We start from the raw sequence: 22,757 nt of genomic DNA on the forward strand, positions 1-22,757 counted from the left end.
AACAAGACTCATTTTCCTGCCTGACAAACAGAGAGAGAACATGCACTGTTAACAGAGAGAGGGGTTACAGCTTAAAAATAGCCCTGCAGGTCAGGGAGAGGTTTAATTAGGCATGTCACGATAAACAATAAACAATTGCTCGATAAATGAAAACAAAGTCAATAATTTTCCTAGCCTCTATAAATTGATGTGCATGCGTATTTGTTTTCCTCCTCTCTCTCTCCCAAACAGGCTTGATGCCTGGAGGTTTCACTCTGTGCATCTGTCTCCACACCAGGGCGCATTGGTTCTATAGCGGAATGAACGGAGTGAGTGAACCCTGTCAGTCATTCAGTGTCTTTGTCTCACTAACGAGAGGCGGGGCTGCAAGCGAGCTCGCACACAGCAGCATCTCTCTTCGGGCTCTATGACTTCCGCGTTAACAGAATCATGGACGGAGTTGAGGAATTGGCCAATAAAAACGTAATTTACTGTTAAACGAGAGGAAGGCACGTTCGTGTGGCGAAGTATTTCCCCAGCAGGCTGCTCAGTCGTGGCGGAATCTCATCGCAAACAGCGATATGTAGCAATATGTGCTGAGGCTGACATCCGATTAGAAAAGTTAGCCAGGCTACATCCATTTCTCAATTACAGGGCACATTTTTTCAACTTGTTTGTTTAATTTATTACTGTGCTTGTTTAATGTATTTTAATTAAAAGCTCTTGACATTCCAATTCCAATGATAAATACTCTTGAGAAATTAAAGTTGCTTTTGATACGGTTTACTCGCATTATTATGTCATATATTATCATTACATTAAAGAAATAATGGTCTCAAAATAATGTTGACAATATTATTGTTTATCGGCAATAATTTGAATTTGTTATTGTGACAGGACCAGGTCCCATCAATAAAAACGTTCCTGAATGCAGTCAACTTATTCACAAGTTCCACAACTGTTTAAAGATCGTTCCTGGTCGCAGTGTTTGTCTCTAATTTTGGCTTGCTTGATGCATGTTTTGAAACAAAACCTTTAGCAACAGTAAACAAGGTCATTGATGAGCACACTCGTGCATCATGCATGGCTAAACCACTGTACTGGTGGTTGTAGTTGGAGGTATAAAACTTGTCAATATCACTTGTTAGCTTTGTTAGGCAGCTATATTAGTAGGGGTGTTGTGAATCTCGTAAGATTAAACCGTGACAAGATTTCTCGTTTGGAGAAAAGCTGTCTCGTAGAACATGGCAGCCAGAAGCCAATCAGTCTGGACTATTGCATCGCTACTATGAACGATAATACACATAATATTGATGTGGCAGTGTGCAAGGCATTATTACAAGCGCACATTAAGTGCTTAACGCACACCTTGCAACCTACCTCGGTGTTCCCAGCGTCAGCGTCAGTGAGTGACGTGTAGCTGTTTTTTTTTTTAAATCAAAGTTGAAGAGCTGTCGCTGCGTTTATTGTCCAAGCAGAAGCTGTAGTAATTCTACATTTCATGTTGCTTCAGATTAGTCAGAACAACCCATATTGATGTTCGGACTTGTCTGCAGCCTTAATCACAGAGCGATTCTATTCACGCTCGTTATATTTGGTGGCTGGGTAACAACTTTTTTTTTTTTTAAACAACTTTTAAAGCTCCAGCGATCATTTCACAACACACCTCATACATAGAAAAGATCTGTGCTGACATTTTAACGCCATGGTCGTTATGTTTAGCGAGAAGGGGTGCGCAGAGTGAAAGTCAGGAAGTGTTTCTTGCTTGAAGTGTCAGCTGCATGGCACCACTGACTGTACATAAATACCACCGTGTAATGGCAGTGTAAAAGCTGCATCAACCCCTCCATAATGCAACTCGAAAGACTCATCTTGGACATATCACTCTGTCACCTTACAAAGACTCGCCTTCCTGGCAAAACCAAGACAGTCTGGCTCGCAGAGCACGCATGGGTGTCCAAAGTGTGGCCCAGGGGCTATCTCTGGTGGGGGGCGCATTGCAGAAATAAAAAAATAAAAAAAAAATAGAAAAAAAGGGCATAATGTAATTAGAAAAAGCCAAAATACTGATATTAATGACTAATAAAGACACAAAGATTAAGTTTGACAGATGAATTGCCTGTGAGAAAATACATGTCATGTTGTAGGACATCCTAAATGCAACAGGAAAGGAAGCAAAGCAACGCAAACTGGCCCAGATTGACTTACCTTGAAGCCTCTAAAAAAGGTGCCTTATGAATGTATCAGACATGCTAACAAAGAGCAACTACTGAGGAAGTGAGGGAAGCAAAAAAGCTGCTGGAGCGTAAGTGGACACTGTGGAGTATACAGTCGTCTCTCACTACATCATGGTTCGAACATCACTCCATCAGTCTTCATTAATACATTTTTGTGGTTGACTATGGTCTATTATTAGTCAAAAAATATTTAAAGACAAGTTATATGTAGTATTCTGGTCACTAGGCGTCAGTAATGTTACATTGATGAGGCATGACATTAGATTACGTTACCTTCACACTGCATGGAGACTGGCTGCCGAGTCAGCCCAGCCAAGTCGAAATGCCATGGCTGATGGAGTGGAAAAAAAAGCTTCTCCTCTCATTTCGTGTGGAAGTGGTAAGTGTTTGGCTTCTTACTTAGTCCTTCGTCGCCCAGTCTATTTGAAACACTTTCTTAATGTTTAAAATAAGTAAATTGGAGATCTAACTAATTAGCTTGGTAACTTGCTATGCTAGAGGCGGCCGTCTCTTGTGTCCCTGCGGTGATCTCATAGCCTGTGCAATGTGGTGTAAACAAAGAATAATAGGAGTGTAAAAGTGACTATAGGGGTGTTATTTCATGTCTACAGGGCTCTGATAATGTTAAACCTGTATTTAGAGAGTCAAACAAGTTTTTTATGCTGTAACTATGAAAAATCTTGTTGATTAATATTAAATACTTCGCGGAAATTCACTTAGCGTGGTCGGTCTGGAACTAATTAACTGCGATGAACGAGGGACGACTGTAATGGTGCTGCATTCAGAGCTGTCTGTTTGTTTTAATTTTGCAATTTCTAGGTGAATATCCAAAAAAAAACTTAAGATGTAAAAATGAATCAACTTGATCAATGAGGAGTAGTTTATGTCACATAAATGATATCAGTAAATCTTAGTTGCGGCCTAGCTGATCGGGTTGTATCAGAAGTACAGCATAATACCTGGAAGTCACATTTATTTTTTTTGGTGAAAAAGTTATACTACAAAGAAGAACCAGGGAAAAGGGGGGATACACAGTTTGTATTCTTACACTTTTCAGTTTCTCGCACCGCAAGTGAAGTACCAAATCAGCCTTAAATATTAAAAGGTAGTGTTTTAATATTGTGCAACTGAGTAGCTACTTCAATTTGCGAGATTTTTATCACCTTAACAATTATGTTTTGATGCCTCAATGTGATGTACCGACAAATCAAAAGGAAAGAAGTAAAGTAAAAAGTATTTTGAAGGTGTCATTAGCCTCTCTACCTGTTTCTGGGAACGGGGATATGGGAGGAAGGGAGCGGTTGTCTCTCCATCTCTGGTACATTCTGTCCTTGAGCCGGCCTGAAGCTGAGGGCCATCCCAGCCTGTCTCTCTTGATTCCTGATGTCCAAGTGCATAAAGCTGCCTGGCAGTTGCCCATTTGTGCCTGGGCAGTGCGTAGGACTGGCCCTCTTTAGGCTAGCAGTGCAACCAGTGTCTCTGTGGTCCCCCACACCAGTCTTGAAAAAGACGGAAAAGGAGAAATTAAAATAAGGTACAATTGCAGGCTTTATCGTGCATATATCAAAAAGGAAACGCTAGTGTCTAAGACATAAGTTGCCTCTTCAATTGAAGGATACAGGAAAATGGCTATGGAGTAGCAAAACTACTTTTATTTCTAACATTTCTTTAATGACAGCAGAGACATGTGGTCAGATAACACTGAGAAATGGAACGACATTCAACAAAGGCCTATGGAGAGCTGTCAACAGGGGTGTTGCAATTCAGTAAAAAAAAAACCCCACCTCCAACAGCCACCACCCCTTTCACATCTTGACTGTTCATGTTGAGGAATAAAGTTTTTACACAAAAAACTGCAACACACCTTACTGCATTTAAAAAAAGTACTTTAAAACTACAACACACAGATGCCATTCTGCATTTAAAGTCGTTTTACTATTGCATTTAGAATGTCCTACAAGAAACCACCACAGCTACCACAGCAACAACACAAAAACAAGCAATAAAAACTAAAAGTGAGAGCATAGAAAGCTCCACCCACTGTCTTGTTTTGATGCCTGGTAGATTGGCTTAGCTTGACATGTGCACAAAAATGCATTCGTACCCAAAAATACTGGGCTGAAATGTTCTTTTTACCTTGGCTAAAGCGTGAGTTACAATTGACCAGCTACTAACATTTCAGGCATGGCCAATCTGTGACATGTAACATAATTTAAACAGTATGCACCCCGCCTCTGAGATGATGAAATACAAAAGCAATACTCAGCGATAATGCAACTTTTGTGCAACTACTAGAAAGAAGTAACTATGCGCACTTCAAATGATTGAGCAGTATGCAAGAGGCCAACTGGTGTTTGTAAGGCCTTTTGCGAAGCTCCTCCCTCAAGTATGGAGGAGGAGGAGGGGGAGGGGCGCTCATTTGAGACCCTCTTTCCGGTGAACTTTGCAAATACGCCAGCTCTAACTTCATTAGTTTGTGTGGAGTTAACGTCGACACTAAGCATTTTGAACATCAATGTGAAGTGTTAGTTGAGTCATGTGCGCATATGTCAGACGTAAGGGCGTCAAAGTTGAGAATTTCGAGCGCACAACGATGGCCTGCGGTCACTAGATGGGCGCAAGACGCCACTCGGCTGACAGAATTGTTCAAATAGGTCGTGAAAAAGCGACAGATCACTTACTTTTTCCACGTCGTGCAATATTTGCCCGTTCCCTCTCGGGCAGGCTTTAACCTTCGGCGCTGCCTCCCCGTCGAGCACACATTTGAAGAAAAGAGCCCCGTTAGTGGTCGCCTCAGCAGCCGGTACAACGCCGCGTCTCCCCAGCTGGTTGTCGCGCAGCACCGAGTGAGCCGACTGGCACCCGAATTCCGCCCCAGCGACCACCGGCTTGTCCAAAATACACCTGGAATCCATGTTAACATCGAGCGAGTGCAGACTAAAGAAAGAAAACCAGCTTTCTATAGATTTTAGTGCAAATTTCACGAGTGAGATACATTTATCACGATTGTCGCTGCTTGATAGGTATTATTTGTGCCTTTTACGTCTACTTCTATTCTACATGGAGCGTCCGGTCGCTAGGAATTGGCTACCCCGGATAGCCAACAAGCCGCCCGGTCCGGAGGATAAAAAGATTGTTTTGCCTCTTTCCTCCAAAAGAATGCCACGCCCCCTGTGCTTGCTCCCCATTGGGCCTGGCCGTACATAAACATTACACTCTGGCACGCTTCCACAGCAAGGCATTTAGGGATTGGCCGGTTCATACGTGTCAATCACTTGTCTACGTAATCTAACTGGGTTACAAAGGGATGTGGGCGTTCTTTACAGTTTTCACCGGCCGGTGTCTGTTGACAACTATGAGCCGGTCTGGGCCCGAGTGAGAGCAAAGAATGACACACTTGGGTTTTTTATATTATTCCACATTAAATTATCATTCATGTCTAATGTTAGCATTCTCAATAAGTTAACGATGAATTTCAGTTTACTCATGAAAGCTATTCATATTGTAAACAGTGTTCGAAGGGGACCTGGTTCCCAACCACTCGGGTCTGATATACAGGTTTTCAAATTTGATGCTGTAAAAACTTTCCCGGCCATTGAGGATAATATGGAGAATAGTAAGCAAAACGAAAATATGACACTACTGTAGCTGCTTAAAATGTGGTTCAGCATGCTAATGCGTCAAACCATTCATTATGTTGTACGCAGGGACAGGTTTGTTGATCCGTCATTTTGGATTGAAACTAAAAGTTTAACTGTCCATAACTTTCCACAGTGGCATGGATGCCAGGAAACATTGAACCATGCAACGTTGCAAGTGCATACCAATATCTTCTTTGGCCCATATGCCACACTCCTTCACCAAGTTTGGTGTACAGGTATATCCATGTAAAAGTAGCAGACAATGAAGACATAATTTGTTTGCTTTGAGCTATGCACGAGGCCACTGTGCCAAACATTATTTTTTTCTTTTTAATGCCTGCAAACAGTAAGACAATTAAGTTTGTCTATTTTTTCTTTTTTTTTTTTATTCAAAATTATCAGCATGATCACTGGTGGTGCAAAGGGATGACTGGTTAGGCAAAAGACAAACACTTATTCTAATGTGCCACTTTATTAGAAAAGTAAAAACTCACTTTAATATTTTATGAAGGTTAATATAAAACATTACAATCTTTTGCATATCCGCACTGTCACACCATATATTTTTATATATTCTTTTCCAACTAAATCGTGTGCTTTGATAACATACATTGGCTACAGCTGTCACAGCAGTATTGGCCCATAATTACATCTGAAGACAGTTAACAAAAGACATCTGTGTGTGCATGGAAAGCAGGAAACATTTTGCATCCACAAATGATGTGTCTGAGATAAACATAGTTTTTTCCCCCCATGACAAATACAGTATACTGCATACTCTATATTACACTGTGACAACATCATAACGGCAGCAGTATTTTACACATTTACATATTCATACTGTATTTGTGCAGCGAACATCCGTCTCAATCAGTGTACAACAATGTTCAACAAATAGATCAAGATCAGTGCTTTGTTTTGGGATAAAGAAAATGTGACACAAAGTGACAGCCAGGAAAAAAGGATTAGGCATGATAGTAGTTTCCAGCCAGCATTGTCTGGGAGGCATCCCAGCTGCAAACAGCTATTTCTCATATCAGACAGTAGTTGGGCCAACAGTGCATTGTTGCTACAGACTAGGCCTAGTTCACCCCACACTCCCAGAGTCCTTCAGAAGTGCACATCAAGAGCTCCTCCCCTGCACAGCGAGGGAGAGAGGTGAAAACGGAGAAAGCAAGCTCTGTGTCCGTTATTGGGGAGTGAACACAGCTGGGGGAGGGAGTATAGTCAGGGGTGAAAATGTGCTTCCTCCCCTTAACTGGAAACGCACATGGCTCAATGTTGCAGTGTGTGTATATGTGTGTGCACGAGCACATATCAGGAGGAGGAGGGTCCACGGGGTCTGTGTCCATTTGCAGTGATCCACATCAAGCTTCATACTAGCTCTTCTCCCTCCCCCACCTCTATCACTTCTTCTTGCTCCGCCATTGCAGAGGATAAACACTGAGGCCTAAACTCCCGGTGGCTTCAAGCTTTCGATTTCCATCCCCTCCTCTTAGTCACTGCTTTGGAAAAAATGCTGCTGTGCATTACATGGCAAAAAGTACAACCAAAGACTTACAAACAAGAGATCAATAGAGTACCACAATATTTGTTTCATCTCCATATATCAAGGCATGCACTTTTTGGATCAAGCAGAAGAAATTGCACCAACACAGACTAGTTTCATGGCAGTGGCATGAGCTATTCATTGTCCAAAAGCAGAGAAAAAAACGAACAGTGCAATTAAATACATTTGTGCATTTGCTTTTACATGATTTCTCACACAGTAACACTCAAAACCTCTGCTACTGAACTTTCAAACATTTGCATGGTTCTCTCACAGTGAGATCATCCTACTATATCCTTCATCGCTCCTATTCCTATTCGCCTGACAGCCTTACACCCATTTATTACGCTTCTAAGGTTTTGTTTAGTCCACCATTCCTTCTTTTTAATGCTCCCCAAAGCTACATGAAAAAGACATTGTTTATCATGGAGGCTGCAGGGGCTAGAAAGCAGGCTGAGGAGAGGGCGAGGGGCAATCGTCCAAAGGACACTCCATGGTTGTTTTCTTTGGAGTCCAAATTTTCTGTTACTATTCCAAGTACCAAATGTAGAGAACTATGGAGAGCACTGGCTTTGACTTGGAGCCAGCGAGCAAACCACAGAACGTTTACAGCACATTAATAAGAAATAAGGACAGCCATTCCTGCAGTCATTTTGAGTGCAATAGCACAATGATCATAAAATCACATTTAAAATAAAGAAGAATGAAATAATCCTTTTTTTGGAGATATGTATATTCTAAATATTTTTGGAAGAAAGCATTCTTCTAGAAGGTATCTTACTTACACGGAAACAATCTGTCACCCGTATTACTCTTGCCCAAACCTCTGACCGCCCCTGACCTGATCACTTTACCCTGTAAAATTCTGCCAAGCATGCATGAATGTACAGTATGTGTGCGTATGTGTGTGTGTGTGTGTGTGTGTGTGCGAGAGAGAGCGATGTGTCATCATGCCTCCAGCAACAGAGAGATGTTTGTCAAATTTGAGATGATCTCATAATTACCTTGAGGATTATATATTGTTGACCAAAACAAACACAGATAAGATATTAAGGGGGCTCCATTGATAACCGTTAAAAGTCAATGTACTCAGTGTCTCTCATCCCTTCTGCTATTAAGCTACTAAACTCAGACTTAACCCATTGTAAACAATAAATTGTTGTTAGTATCTGTTGTACTTATTTTGGGGGGTTATTGTACAGCAGTGTTAAATTATGTTATAGCAATGGCTGATATTCCAGACTTGCTTCATTTTACTTCATTGTATTGTTTGTCATTAGTCTGTTGTGATTGTGGGTGGATGAATGTATGGCTGGTAAAGTACAAATGACTTGCCCCTTTGGGGATAAATAAAGTTTTCTGAAACCTGAAAGGTTAATAAATTTAGGGCACATTGATGGTGCTTTGTGAAATGAGGACAGTGGCCTTCATGTACTTTTGAGTTTGAGCAGGCCTACAAATGACTGGCCTTGTTTGAACAAAACACCACAACCCTCCCTGCCAGGCAACAGGTCGTTGTGCACAGGGAACCTGTTTCAGATGTTTGCTTAGGTTAAGCTGAGCTCCAAAAATCTCTGTGACATCCATCTGCTTACATTACATAAGTACCCTGAAAATGAGACACGTGCACTTGTGTTTATGCGTTGTACAGTGGCCTCCTTCTCCTAATATAGCAAGCATCATAGCTACAGCTCTGTGTGGTTTGCACAATGCATGCATGTATATTTTCTATACACACGTACACATATGTGTGTGTGTGTGTGTGTGTGTGTGTATAACCAAATGTGCTTAAGTTGTGAGTTACACCACATCAAAGAAACATTGTTCATACAAAAATAAAGATATGATGGACAATGATGCCTCATAAAAACATGAGTAAGGTCAGTGATGCAGAATGTTTAAAGATGTATAATCCAGTTTTGTTCTTTTGTTTTTTAGAACATTTTGGTCCTTTTAGGGTTGAGGATGGTTCTGAACGACACACCTGTGAAGCAAAGTCTGAACCTGGCTTAAAACCCTGTTTGTACCTGATGTCAACACAAATTTGATCGTCATTTTTTTTGTCTGAAAAGGACATAGTACCTACGTATTCCAACCTTATGCATGGCAAGTTAACAGGAAGATCCCTCTCATGAACTTTGTGGGCCGTATTGGCATGTCAGCCAGTTACAGGCCTGTAACATACATCTCCATCCCATCATTGAAGGTGAAAATGGTAGTGGTGCTGGAGCTACTGCCTCCTTTCACATCACTGATGGTCTCATAGAAGTTATCACCTCCAGGCAGGCCTCTAACAGGCAGGGGGTTGGATGCCGAGCCCTGAGGTGCAGCTGATGGTGCCTGCTGCTTTTTCCTTTTAAGTGTGGCTGTACCACCGGCTGTGTTGTTACTGGTGCCCGCCGGCTCACGCTTACGATGGGTGTCAATGGTAGCGTAGGCAGGGTCGGATTCGGCTGCTGCGCACTCCGGCCAGGCCCTGTCTCCCGTCGGCTGATAGCACGGCTCCTCCTGGGAACGCGCCTGGGCCTGAATCCCTCGGCCCCAGCCCTTTCCTTTCTCCCCACCGAATGAACGTGGCAGAGTCTTTGCTCCATTGTTCTCCATGGGAGTTCTTTTCTTCTGGGTTTTGCACACGATGGAGTACGTATCTGCAATCTGATAACACATACAAGATGGCAGTTAATCACATGCAGCTATGGTTGAACGTCTCTTGGATTCCTGGTCCCTTAGTCACCACACCCACACACTATACACGTATTTTGGCAAAGGTTACTGATATTGGACAGTATTCATTCTAGTCCTTAAAGGTGATTTGAGGTCAGGGTCCAGTCCAGTGCCTGAACAGAAATTCTTTTGTGCACTGATGAACAGTTTTGCTTTGATAAAGTCGGCTTCCTAAAAAACTTGGCCACAAAGCTGGAAGCATCGAATTGTCACATTTGGCTTGGTAAAATGAACCCAAAACGTACCAAACTGAGACCCACTTTTTCAGAGTGAACTTTGGCATGATTTGGTTCACATCATCTCAAATGTGAATGCTGCATTCACCAAAGACAGGAACAAAGTTAATGTGTAATGTCTTCAATGACATCATTACTTTTCCTAATCGGACAATAAAATACAGAAATATGTCATACAGGAGGTGATTGTAGTACTCTCCTTATCCTGAAGATGAGAGGGCGTGCATGAGCAGGAAGGTGCTTGTCACTGCTGTTCTTTCATAGTCAGTAAAAGCCAGCAGTTTATGAATTGATTTTTTACAGCAGCACCAGCTGGAGAGCAGCAAGTCAAATGCATTAATATAGCGGAACATTTCCTGGAGAAGGATAGGGTGCATGTACTTCATATACTGTACTTCGTAGATGTAAGAATATGATCTTTATCCATAAATATGTTCGCGACAGTCCAGTGTTGAGAATAGTGTGGTTTGCGTGAGCCGCACATAGTGTATTCTTCCACGGTGCACCGCACAGGTAAATAGTTCTCGAGCAAGTCTCGTGTTTACTGACCAAAATTACCTTAAATTCCGCTCTATAAGATGCTACTTTTTTCACACGCTTTGAACCCTGCAGCTTAAACAATGATGCGGCTAATTTATGGCTAAAAGAACTGCAGTTCCCATGATGCTTGTGTGCTGATTCAGGAAATAATAAAGTGGTTAATATGCAGCGACATGCGGGCAGGGGAGGCAGGTGAGGCAGAGCCTCACTTGTCATGATGAAAAAAATAATATTTGTCAATTGAACTGTATTATAAATGTATTTTCTGCATGATTCCTATAGTTTTTAATATTTCCTTAAGTAAAAATTGCTGAATTTGCACATTTCCTGATGATAATACAGGGAAGAAACCTGAGATGAGGCCACGGTGAGCATGGCTTCACGGCTCAGCACGCAAACCCCGCCTACCGTCTGAACGCACACTGAGTGGGATCAAGGCGCCTGCCAGTTTGTGTTTGTCAGCATGTCGCCAAAAATGTAATGTTGCAGAAACATTATGTAATGTAAGTGTGAGATCATTATTCTTGCTAATCGGACAATAAAATAAACAGAAATGTCCTAAGGGAGGCACCTGCAATACCGATGCATCCTGAAGGGGTGGTGGCGTGCATGAGCTGGAAGATGCTTATCAGCCATCCTTGCAGAGGAAAAGCTAGCGTCTTTTTTTAAAACTGTACTGAAATACACGCACAGCAGTACCGGCTAAAGCTAGATTTATACACAAGTGAAATGCAAGCTATTTGTCTGCTCTGCTGAATGAATGCATTAATTTGACTGCCAATATGGAGGATTATATACCCAAACTCACCAGAAGTGGTCAGACTTTTACAACAAACTATCAGAACTTTTCCTGGAGAAGGAGGGTGCATGTACTACTACAGGTAGGTAAGAACGCAAATGCTTTTGAGTTAATAAAAACTAAATAAATGGGTCTAAGAAGTATCTGAAAACATTTTAAAAACATTTTTTAATCAAAGTGAATGGCTCTTCTTTTTTTGGTTATCTTCTTAATTAGCAACCCGTATTAACATAAAAAAAACTTCAAAGGAGCCAGTGCCTCATCAGCCATGAAGTGCATGCAACGCATGTCACTGCTATTATCACATGATTTGAACTCCTATGCAGAGAGTGTGTTTTGATCTGACAAATGTTTTTTTTATTAGATAGATCTGACAAATCTTATGTGAGTTTGATCAAGTGGAGAATTGCTACAGCTTCCGCTTGGACTGCTTGGACCGTGACAGCTGTTGAATCTGCGGCTTATAGATAAGTGCGTGCTATATATGTACAAAAATTTATGGTACGTTTTTAATTCATTTATACGGATTTATACGCAACCACAAAACGTTGTAACCCGAGGACCACCTGTATTCAACAGCACGTCTTGAAACAGCCTTTTCGCTGCCACTTGTCAGTGGGTGTGGAAGAGTGCTGCGGTTATGCAGACACCCAGTGGTAAAAATACCACAATATAAAATAACAAAGCAAATAAGTAACCCAGCACACATTTTTTGGGGAAAATGTACTTTTGTCACGTAATACATCACAAATAATGATAAAATGCCATTGCAAATACTGGCCCAAAAGACATTTTTCAGTTTAGCTTGGTAAGGTACACGGTTTTCTTGCATTGTCATAGTGAAGATTCGATTTTTTTGTTGAGGTTCTGGTCGTAGCAGTACAGTACACAGTGCAGGTTGCAGCTAAACCTATTGTTTCCATTGATTGGTCCACAGAGAATTGTCACTTCCATGTTGAATGGAAAGAAAACAAAGTGGTATTCAGCCCTGCTTCTATGATGTCACACTTTTTACATAGCTGACCATAGCATGTATATGACCTACACACGGTTCAGCGTGTCACTGTTGTTAGCCACACCTAGTTTCATTAGCATTTGCATGCAGCCTACATAAAGGAAAATTTCAGCTCACTTATATACCATGCAAAAAGATGTGCGAAGATGAGAGAAAACTCCAATTTGTTGTGTGCAGACCATGGTGGGAGCCTGATAGTGAGGGTGTGAGTGTGGCATTGTGTTTGTTTTGTGCTGTAACCTGACCTATTTTGACAGAGTAGGATAAGACAGAGTAAACTGTGTTATCGCTCTGTTGAGGTCTAAGCAGAGAGTAGCCTAGCAGTGGATAAACCTGTTAAAATTTCACAAGTGCTCTGGCAATTGAACAGCAGGCTATGGTGCAAAAGATCTGGACGCCAGCCAACCCACTGACAGAAAAAACCTGCTCAGTGTTGTTGACTAATGGACTTTGCTCACATCTCAGTCGCTTTGAACAAGGCATTGTGATTGTAGGCGTGTGCACGAGCATGCATGCATACTGCACATGTCCAGTGTCTGCATGTGTGTCTATTGAATGCTGACAAGGAAGCATGTGTGAGGTCATGTGGGGAATTCAGATCAACTAGTGTTGTGACCTCTGGCATTTCTGTGTTAAAATTTACCACAAGAGCAGTGGAATTTGGTACACGGCCGTGTTTACCTTCAATGATCACAACTAAACTAGCAGCTCCACTGTTGTGGCCCTGGTAATCACCTTGATTTGGACATTTTCTCACACATTCATGACATCACAGATTAGCAAAAAAATATAAAGTCTCAGTTCTGAGAGTAAGGATTAGATATGCTGTCGTTAATCACTTTTTTTTCCGTGTATAAACGTAAAATATATACCACTGTTGGTAACTGAGTTCAAATGTGAAAATCTCTCCCGTCTGCTCTCTCTATGGAACTAAGTTGGACAAACACCCAGCCGCTAAATCTACTTTGTCACCAAGCTGTATGCTTTAGGCGTACACAGACAATGTGCACCGTGCCGTGCGTGGAAGTGCAAATGCATGTACTTTTTCAGCGCGCAGAGTTTGCAACGCTGCACAGCAGAGGAAGGAAGTCACAAGACGGTGGGGATTTCAGAACTGGCCTGCAGCTGTTAAGGAAGCCTGTGCATTGTCTTTTCCCCTCCCCTTCGCCCATGTTCTCTTCTGTTATGTCTCTCCTGCAGTTGACACGAATTATACGGGCAGCTAAATACTGTAAAATGGGGAACGCAGCAGTGAAAAAGTCAGTGAAAGAAATCAAAACAGACAACACAGCATGCATTCAAGGCCAGTGTCTCTGTAAGAAACAGCCGACTGAGCCTGCACATGTAGCATGTGTTTGTTAAAGCTTCATATCAGACTCTTTATCACAACTTCTTCTCCAGTAAGGCTTGCATATTTAAGTTTTACAACCATAGAACATGCCCCGTGGCCATATGCATTTTTTCAAAAACACTCCATAACAGACAGGCTATCAAATTTGGATCCCCACCACAACTACCCTGCATGACTGTTTCCCAGTTGCTTGCAACCCCCCGTGTGTTACACAAGTGCGAAGCAAGCGCAAAGCAAAGAAAGAAGGGATTGACAGTGGATTAATGGGGGAGGAGACGCTGCGTGTGGATGCAGATGTGGTCGAACTGAGACATGGTTGGGCAGTGCTGACTTCCTCCTCTCACTACCAGACATATATATGTAATTATGAAGAATAGGGCCATTGAGCCAGGCCTCATCCCATTCAGGCTTGAAACAAAAAGCTAGCATGGAGCAAGAATCTCCATAAATGAAAAGCAGAGATTAAGTGTTTGGCAGCAGGTGATGCTTATGTTGGATCCGTCTGGTGAGTTGTACGTAGAGAATGATAGCTGAGGGGGGATGGGAGATTGCGGTCACGGTTCAGGCAGCATGGGGTAGGGCTGTGAGATGTATGTAACCTAACCTCTGGCTGCAGGCAGAGTATGACAGGCGGGTCACAGGGCAGCAGTGTTATGACGGCATGCCCAATCAAAGTGGCGCCCCCATTTATAAACACAGCGGCTACAAATCATAGACCTGCCTGTCTGTCTGTATTCCTTCTGGATTCCTGTGGAGTAGCACCTCCCCTAAACAAACTACTATCAAAGATTCACTACCTCTTTTGCAGTTGGGGGCAATGGGTGCCCCTGTTCATTCTCTATGCGGTGTGGAGGTGGGTGCAGGGTGATGATCTCATCATCCTCTGGTGGCTTCCAGATATATTGCTCGCCATTGCCCATAAACACTGGCTCCTAGCGGATATAAATCAAATGATGAGTTCAGGCAAATATTGCGGTTATGATCTGGAAAGTAAATCACAAAGATTAACATCAACAGTGCAGCAGTACCTTTCTTCATTTCATCTGCATAATCATAACAAAAATCAGTCATTAAATGAATCTTCAGACATTGTAAAATGGTCCTCGATATATGCTGCCAGTTTGTCAAGACCAGGTTTAATTTGAATTGAGTTCAATTTATATAAAATATGATTGATCGCTTTGCCTGTTATCATACACGGTAAAAGCTACTTGAGACATGACTTATTGATGCATGTCCACGGACGAACCTTTCCAACAAAGCTTGAATCAAATAAGTCTTTCAAAAAATAGCCACGCTTACATTAGCATAGATGCAATAAGGAGCCCCTGAGGTAAAATGTGTCAAAAAGGACGAATCGTAGAAAACCATGTTGTCATATTTTCACACCTAAAATCTAAATGTTACACATCTACTCTTTTTGAGAAAATCAGCCTGCACCTTCAAAATAAAATGGATATATACACAATAAGCATGCACTTATTCAGCTTGCTATCACTGCAGGTGGAACCAGTTAGAGACCAATTAGAAAGTGTGTACTGGTGTGTGACTGAACATGATTAAAATTTTATACACTCCTCCAGTTGCAAGGCAAGTAATCAGAGCCAGAATAATATAGCTTCTAGATGTGAACATTATTTATCAGGCAGCTGGCTACCTGTTTGCCATTTCTAGACAGACTTGCTGATAGACTCAATGGGAATACACACATAAATACACGCACGCACACACAGGCAGCTTGGCAGCTGGCCAAGGTCTTACATACTCCATCTTTCCACTCTTTACAAGCCACATTAATGCGGTGCTTTGCATCGCAAAGCAGAGACAGAGGGTCCACATCTGCACACAAACACGCACGCACATGCACCCACACACAGGCACTCCCAAATTCATACATATGTAGACCCTGATTTAACGTGCACATTAAAAGTACAACTCGTCAGATAATAATGTCTTCATATCAGAAATGAAAAACAAAAAGTCATACACAAACAACAGAATTATAATATGTGCTAGCAAAAGCACAGGATGATGACCATCCGATCAAAACTACTCTAATACAAAAAATAGCATTCACTGACAATAGACCCACTGTTTTTAGAGTTTAGGAAAACATTATGAGGGGGGTTATGCACTAAATTCTCCAATTTGCGATCACTATACTGTATATAAACCGAGTACTAAAGTATAAATGTGAGCACTGTACATAAATGCTTTAGTCTGAAAAGCTGCGCCCAACAAAGTGCTGTTAGTTTGTAGACAGTGCCCTCTAGTGTTTATTCTGCAACCTCCCAGTGGAGCACAGTGATTTTTTTCAAAACGTTCCATTGCGATACCTTTGGGAAGGAGTGCAGGTGAAACGGCTCCAGGGGCTTGCGTGGAAACTCCTGACTGCGATGTAGTTGTGGAGGAGCTGCCGAGGGTGAATCGCTCACACTCGACTGGCTGTCCGACTGACTGTCGGCCCCATTATTATTCCTGTTTGTCTTGTCAACCTTCAGGTCACCAGTGAAGACATTACGGACACGTTCAAGAGAAACAACACAAAATATACATAAACATGTATTTTTAGCCTTCTAGTGAAGGCCAGAGAAGTATTTTTATAAGATTTTAATGACAGATGATTAACTAGACAACAAAAAAGTATCTGAAGTTAAAGTTGCTTTTTTTTTTACAATTTCAAATACATCTTGTGCAATGAGGTGGTCATTTCAGACTAAATAAAACTTACTTTTAATATACACTTTTTGAAAACAGCACAAACCTACCATATAATCTAAAAATAGTATACACAAATTCCATAAAAATGCTGAAACGTTGCTTTTGCATAAGGCATGCATGCTAAGTTTAAGAAAAAAGTACAGGGAAGTACAGTATAACAAGCAGCGAGCATACTAAGCTTATTTACCTTTCTGAACTTGCGTATTGAAGCATACTCTGCTGAGGTTGGATCTTGGGTGGCCAGGGAGTTGACTGAGGGCAGGGGGGACCTGTTAGCTCCACTTGACCCGTTACCTCTCGCAGCTATTGTATTAATAATAGCGCCATTTCCTCTGCCACCCTGTGAGGGAAAGCCAAATGTAAGAATTTGCACAATAAATAGGGCATGCAACTTCGAGGGTCGAATTAGGAGGCAACGAAAAAACTGCAGTTAGGATAATTGTATAAAATTGCAGCTCTAACACCTTTAAACATCTTTAAATCTACAGATATAAAGAGCCCCACTTGAGGAGTAGTTGATAAATGTGCATCGCTGGTGTGTTCATACTTGAACTGATAAATGTTCTCAAGCACTGTGAGTAGTTACATACATTTCCATTCCCATTGCGGGCTCCATTGGCCTGAGCAGGTGGGCTTTGGGCAGCCCTGACTGAAGCTGGAGTGCTAGTTGATGTTGGTGGTGGTGCAGCGATTGCTTTGGGGCCTGTGTCACCTTCCCGAACACTGACACTCTCATACAGCCCGTCATCCAGGCCATGGGTTGGGGTGGCATTATTCCGCAGGCCCACCTCAGTGTAAGTGTGGTCTCTGGCCTCGCCTCCTCCCCCATCGCCTCCCATGTCCCCTTCTCCGCCCTGGCTGGACCCCTGAGGGCTAGTGGGGATCTGTGGAAGCTGGCGCCCCTGGGAGGGCCTCAGGTCTGTCTGGGAGCGGCGACTGTGGAGTAGCAGGAGGTCCATGCTGGCTGGGCGGCTCTTACTAACAGCTGCACGAGAGAGGGGGTGGAGGAGAAAGCAAAAGAGTGCAAAGTCTGTAAATCATATAAGAGCTTACCATGCAGTTGTCCATCTGCCTTGCAAGGTTAACTGTGAAGTAGATTGTCACATAGATTGTAAATCACTCACAGTTTCCATTGCAGGGAAAGCGATTGATCTCATGCAGCCTGGTATCCGATTTGCTCATGGAGTTCAGTTTAGGATGTCGAAGGGTACCCTGCTGTCACACACAGTCAGGGCACATTCATTTCAGAACTAATTTGATATACATGCTATTAATGGAAAATAGTGAAAGTGAATGTATGTCTTACCATATTTACAGATGTCCCTTTCTCTCCAGCTGAAGGGTGCTTGCTCTTGCTTTTTCTGACAAACATCAAAGTGAAGAAGGTTAAATGGAGCTGGTGGACATGGGTACACACACACACACACACACACACACACAACAGATAGATAATATCAGCATCCCTGTCTAGTCAGGACAGAACAGCCCTTGGTTGATACATGAGCCCAGGGGATGGAGCCACATTTCACAATGCAACCATGCACCGTATATCACACCATCTCCTTCAAGCTAATTCCCGTTACTATTTTACTTTTTCGTGCATGAAAACTTGGTCAAAAAGAAGGCAACACCTTGTGATTCCTTGAAGGTCACTGTCATGAAAGGGAACTGTTGATATGGAGAGGAGCCAGTGATGAGATGACGCAAGCAAACAACAAAGCGCTGTGGTGTAGGGGTAAATGTTTAGGCCCGCCCCCACATCTCACTTCTCTCACATTTGAGAGTGAGGCGCTATCACTATTTTCTCCAAAGAGGTGCAGACGTCGTATGGACACATATGGATTTGAACAACAGTATTTATGTAACTAAATCCCAAAGGGTGCTTCGTTCACCCTGAATTTTAGGCCCTCTTCACATTGAAACGTTCTTGGGATTTTTTTTTACTTGAAAATAATTAGCATCCACACTGTGTCGGTTTAGTAAACAATTGCATCCAGACGGGAAAGGATCACTGGGTAAAAGCGATTTAATACATAAGGCACACCTACTTGTGGCGCTGTGAACAGACGCGCAGACAGAACCACGTGACAACACAACTATACAAGAAGAAAGACTGCATGCAAATAAAGTCCGTAGGCTTATGAAAGACTGCATGTGAATAAAGTCCATAGGCTTATCACTTCTGGTCACTTGACGCAGTGACGTCATCGTTTTCAGAAAGAAGTGGTTTGCTTGTCTACACAGCAATGACAAGCTGGCATTTTCAGATTTTCCCACTCCGGAAGCCATTTGCTGTTTTGCTCCAGTGTGGATAGACCTTCAATTCTTTACCCTACTAAGACATTTTGGACAATGCAGTGCGGTAGAATACCTCCAACACTTTTTGGGAAGACCCAGTGTAATCCTCAATTAAAACCAGACATTTAAACCATTGATCAATAATTACAAGTAATTAAGATTTATAAATTAATTGTTCAAATGAGTAAAATGCACTTTCAATTACATAACTATGCTTAAAAATTCATAAATATGTTTTAAACATTGAAATGTGTGCATATTAATGATAAACAGTCATCTTAAAAGAGAAAACGTTTTCATATCCCATTAAGAATTGTAAAAACTCTTAACATAATAAAGAGGCATCTCGGCAATAGTGCAGTAGACAAGCTGAGAGCACAGAGCAAACTGGTAGAGGAAAAGTGGTTAAGGATCGCTGAAACGATACTTACCTGGTCGATGATCCACCATGATCACCTCTTTATTAGCAAGGTTTCACTTTTGGTGAGTTTTATTTATTTTATTGGAACGTTTGACCTGTGTGTAGTTACATAGTGCAAGACTAGCAGTTCATATTGTGACACAGTTAATAGTTTGCCCAATTGAGAACGTTATATGTGTGAATATACTGTATGTGGTGAATATACGTACTGTACTGTATATGGTGTGAAGTGGAGAAATGTTTATTTTTGCTATATGTATGAGAACGCGAATGATTTTGCCGATTGAAAACATCCGTGGCCCACGCGATGAATATGTTAGTCACCATTTTAGGCTTAGTTGAATGTTATAGCTGTGCTGATATAACTAAGTGAATGTGAACTCATGATTGATGAATGTACAGCAGTGAACATAGTGACTTATTATCTTCATGACCTGTCATGTAGGTCAGGTTTTTTTTGTTTTTGTGCTTGTGCATTGGATTGAAACACCTGTAAGAGAGTGTGGGACTTCAGTTCTAGAACCTTCGTCGTGATTACAAGTGGACCTGTTTCCCATTGATGAACATTGCTGCCACGGTGGTAGGAACGTTGACTCTGATCCCTTTTCTCATCTTAATCAAGCTTTGGATTTCCTCAAATGGATTCTATTTCAATATTGGATCGGAAGTCAAATACACTTTCTGAACTCAGTAAGAATAGACTGAAAATGTGTATCCTTCATAATCCTTACAATTATTTGGTGAAGCGGGATTCATTTTGTATTTGACGAAAATTCATTAGGAATGACTTATCTGTTAGCCTAACCAGGAAAAAGTATTCACAAATAAAATTCTTTCTGGATGAAAAAAATCCCACAGAGAGACGAGCTCGCCGGAGTGGAAGACGTTATAGCTACAAAGGCATATTTATCTGTATCATTTTTTCATTTTTACTTATTCGGGTGTCCCAAAACTTGTGTCTGTATCATCTTACGTAAGTTAGATAAAAGATCAAAGTGCTAGTCCCATTGTTCCACAATGAACATAGGGCCAGGTTACCCTGAGGGAATAGCGAAGGCCAGGAGAGCTCCTTGTGTTTTATAATAATATTGCACAGGAGCAGGTGAAGAATGACATGGTGTCATTGCAACATAAAAGGAGAGCAGCAGGTATTTTGGAGGTTTTATCATGAAAGCACATCTATGTCTATAGGTTGTCTTTGTGATGCATTGTATTCATACAGGTATATGTCAAGGTGAGAAGCCATACTATACTAGATACCGGTCCATTTATTTTATGGTGTCCTTAAACCCAGACCAAACCAACTGAGTTCCATTGCTTTTGTCTGCCAACGGTTCTTCTCAAAGGGGGTGACAATAAGTTGCTCTGACTGTGGCCTGTCTCCTCAGTGTTTTGTAAACATACATACAGTAATTTCATCCAACCTGACACTCACAGACATTTAACATGCTTCCCACCACTCTAGCTATAACTCAGATGATGCAGGGCGTACAATAAATAAACATTGGTACATGTGATCTATAAACAAAGAGGGTGGCAGGTGAAAGGATATGTCTCTGGGAGTGCATGAAGAAATCTAAGTCCTGTGAACATCCGCTCACCTTTGACACCCCACACAGACGAGGACGATGAGGATGGTGACCACGAAGGCCGACGCTGCTGCGATGGCCCCCAGGAGCAGCAGGTTTTTGTAGGGAGGGTCCTCGAGGTTTGTCCCTTCGCTGTCAGCCATGATACACGCTCCCTCTCACACCTACTCACTTCCACTCGAGCTCAAACTCTGCCACACAAAAACCCTCTGCTCAGGAAAACCTGCAGAGACAGAGGGAGGAAGAAAGTCGCAGCAAATGAAAGAAATGAGAGATAAGACGAAATGCTGCAGAGACCGAGCAATGCTTTGTGTGGTCTGCCTCTGGCTTTCTGTCACTGTCTCTTTCTGACATTTCAGTTGCTATTTTTGACTCTCGCAGAGAATACTGCACAGAAAATAGAACACCTAACAAAGAAGCCAGGATACGTGTGCCAAAAAAGGTTTAACCCACACCTGATTTTTTATGTGGTTAAAAAAAAATTAATGATTTTATAATGTTCTATTCTTGTTTGGTCAGAGATCCTTTGTGTTAGTGGTCTGTGAATATTCTCATTCTTGCAGGTCGTTGGGACTGTTCAGGTTGTCTTAGAAGATGTTCCGCCTCTCATCCGCGCAGGCTTCATCAGTTTATGCTCAAAGACTAGGTGGGACACACACCAGTCAGACTAGATAGGACAACTCTAGTCTGAAAGCCTGGTGCAAGATCCAATCTCAGATTGACTGTTATTACATTTAATTTATTCATTTTAGACTTTTGAGATTTTTAATCTGCAGGTTGATACATTTATTTAACTCCATTAAGGCCTGATTCCGCCAGCTATTACTATCAACTAACCAAAATGGCACACAGTGGAGCCCAGCCCTCTGCCAAGGCTGAACAATGCAACTTTGGACCGGCCCCAAATTGTAAACGTATATACAGTAGATAGCTACTTCTGTATACGGTCATTAAGATTCATGCATTATTCACTGAGAAAGGAAACACAAACAATGTTCTTTATCTGCAATTAAAAAAAAATATGCATACAATTTCCAATTTACAACAGTCTTAAAAATATATTTGCAATATACTCAATGTATTACAAATAGTGAATATGACCTGTAGTATACACCTGTACTTGGTACTACACTGTATTTCATTAGTGCAGGTCATGTAATGGTGTACTGTTTAGCATTATACACTTACAACACTTTAAAGATGTAAATTACCATGGTTTACCAGTGTTGACTTTTACCCTCTAATCTAAAAGTATTACATATTATTACAAGTATATATAGAGCATTAGCTTTGCCCTGGATGAAAAAAAAAAAATATATATATTAATCTACAGTACCAATCAAACGTTTGGACACACCTACTCGTGCTATTGTAGTGATTCCAAGCCACTCTGCCACAGCACATTAGTGTGCCATGAGAGATCATCAGGTGTGCCACGGGAAATTATTCAATTTTACTTAAATTATTATTTATTTACTAAAAATAAAACATCTTTGTTTTGTTGTTTGATCTGTGGCAGTGATGTATAGTGGCAGGCAGGAAAAAAACTATTAAATGCACTTCCACTAGACAAGCAGAAGGTACATACTGTAACTGATCTAAACATCATTTTGGTATATATACTGTTTGTTACATTTTTGTTTAGTTGTGTAAAATG

At 41.6% G+C, this 22,757-nt stretch overlaps 2 protein-coding genes across 7 annotated transcripts in view; both read right to left on the bottom strand.

The window, feature by feature from the left end:
- slc2a4rg (SLC2A4 regulator) overlaps positions 1-5,358 on the bottom strand; it is a 49,763-nt gene extending 44,405 nt beyond the window's left edge. For 2 of the 3 annotated variants that reach the window (XM_054775181.1, XM_054775165.1), the window contains exons 1-2: positions 4,898-5,358; positions 3,480-3,715 (exon numbers count right to left, since the gene is read on the bottom strand). In XM_054775181.1, the coding sequence (XP_054631156.1) occupies positions 3,480-3,715; positions 4,898-5,131 (470 nt within the window). In that variant the 5' untranslated portion in view covers positions 5,132-5,358. The remainder of the gene's footprint in view (positions 1-3,479; positions 3,716-4,897) is intronic. The other variant, XM_054775172.1, reaches the window with a different exon arrangement.
- An 806-nt stretch (positions 5,359-6,164) lies between these two features.
- Positions 6,165-22,757, bottom strand: part of LOC129185408 (uncharacterized) — a 49,110-nt gene continuing 32,517 nt past the window's right edge. For 3 of the 4 annotated variants that reach the window (XM_054782476.1, XM_054782465.1, XM_054782484.1), the window contains 8 exons: positions 21,113-21,323; positions 18,099-18,153; positions 17,917-18,007; positions 17,383-17,777; positions 16,980-17,132; positions 16,408-16,566; positions 14,869-15,003; positions 6,166-10,061 (listed from right to left, as the gene is read on the bottom strand). In XM_054782476.1, coding sequence (XP_054638451.1) covers positions 9,573-10,061; positions 14,869-15,003; positions 16,408-16,566; positions 16,980-17,132; positions 17,383-17,777; positions 17,917-18,007; positions 18,099-18,153; positions 21,113-21,243 — 1,608 coding nt within the window. In that variant the 5' untranslated portion in view covers positions 21,244-21,323 and the 3' untranslated portion in view covers positions 6,166-9,572. Of the gene's footprint in view, positions 10,062-14,868; positions 15,004-16,407; positions 16,567-16,979; positions 17,133-17,382; positions 17,778-17,916; positions 18,008-18,098; positions 18,154-21,112; positions 21,324-22,757 lie in introns of all 4 variants that reach the window. The other variant, XM_054782491.1, reaches the window with a different exon arrangement.

Source organism: Dunckerocampus dactyliophorus, chromosome 1, assembly GCF_027744805.1.
Source record: "Dunckerocampus dactyliophorus isolate RoL2022-P2 chromosome 1, RoL_Ddac_1.1, whole genome shotgun sequence".
Lineage (NCBI taxonomy): Eukaryota > Metazoa > Chordata > Actinopteri > Syngnathiformes > Syngnathidae > Dunckerocampus > Dunckerocampus dactyliophorus.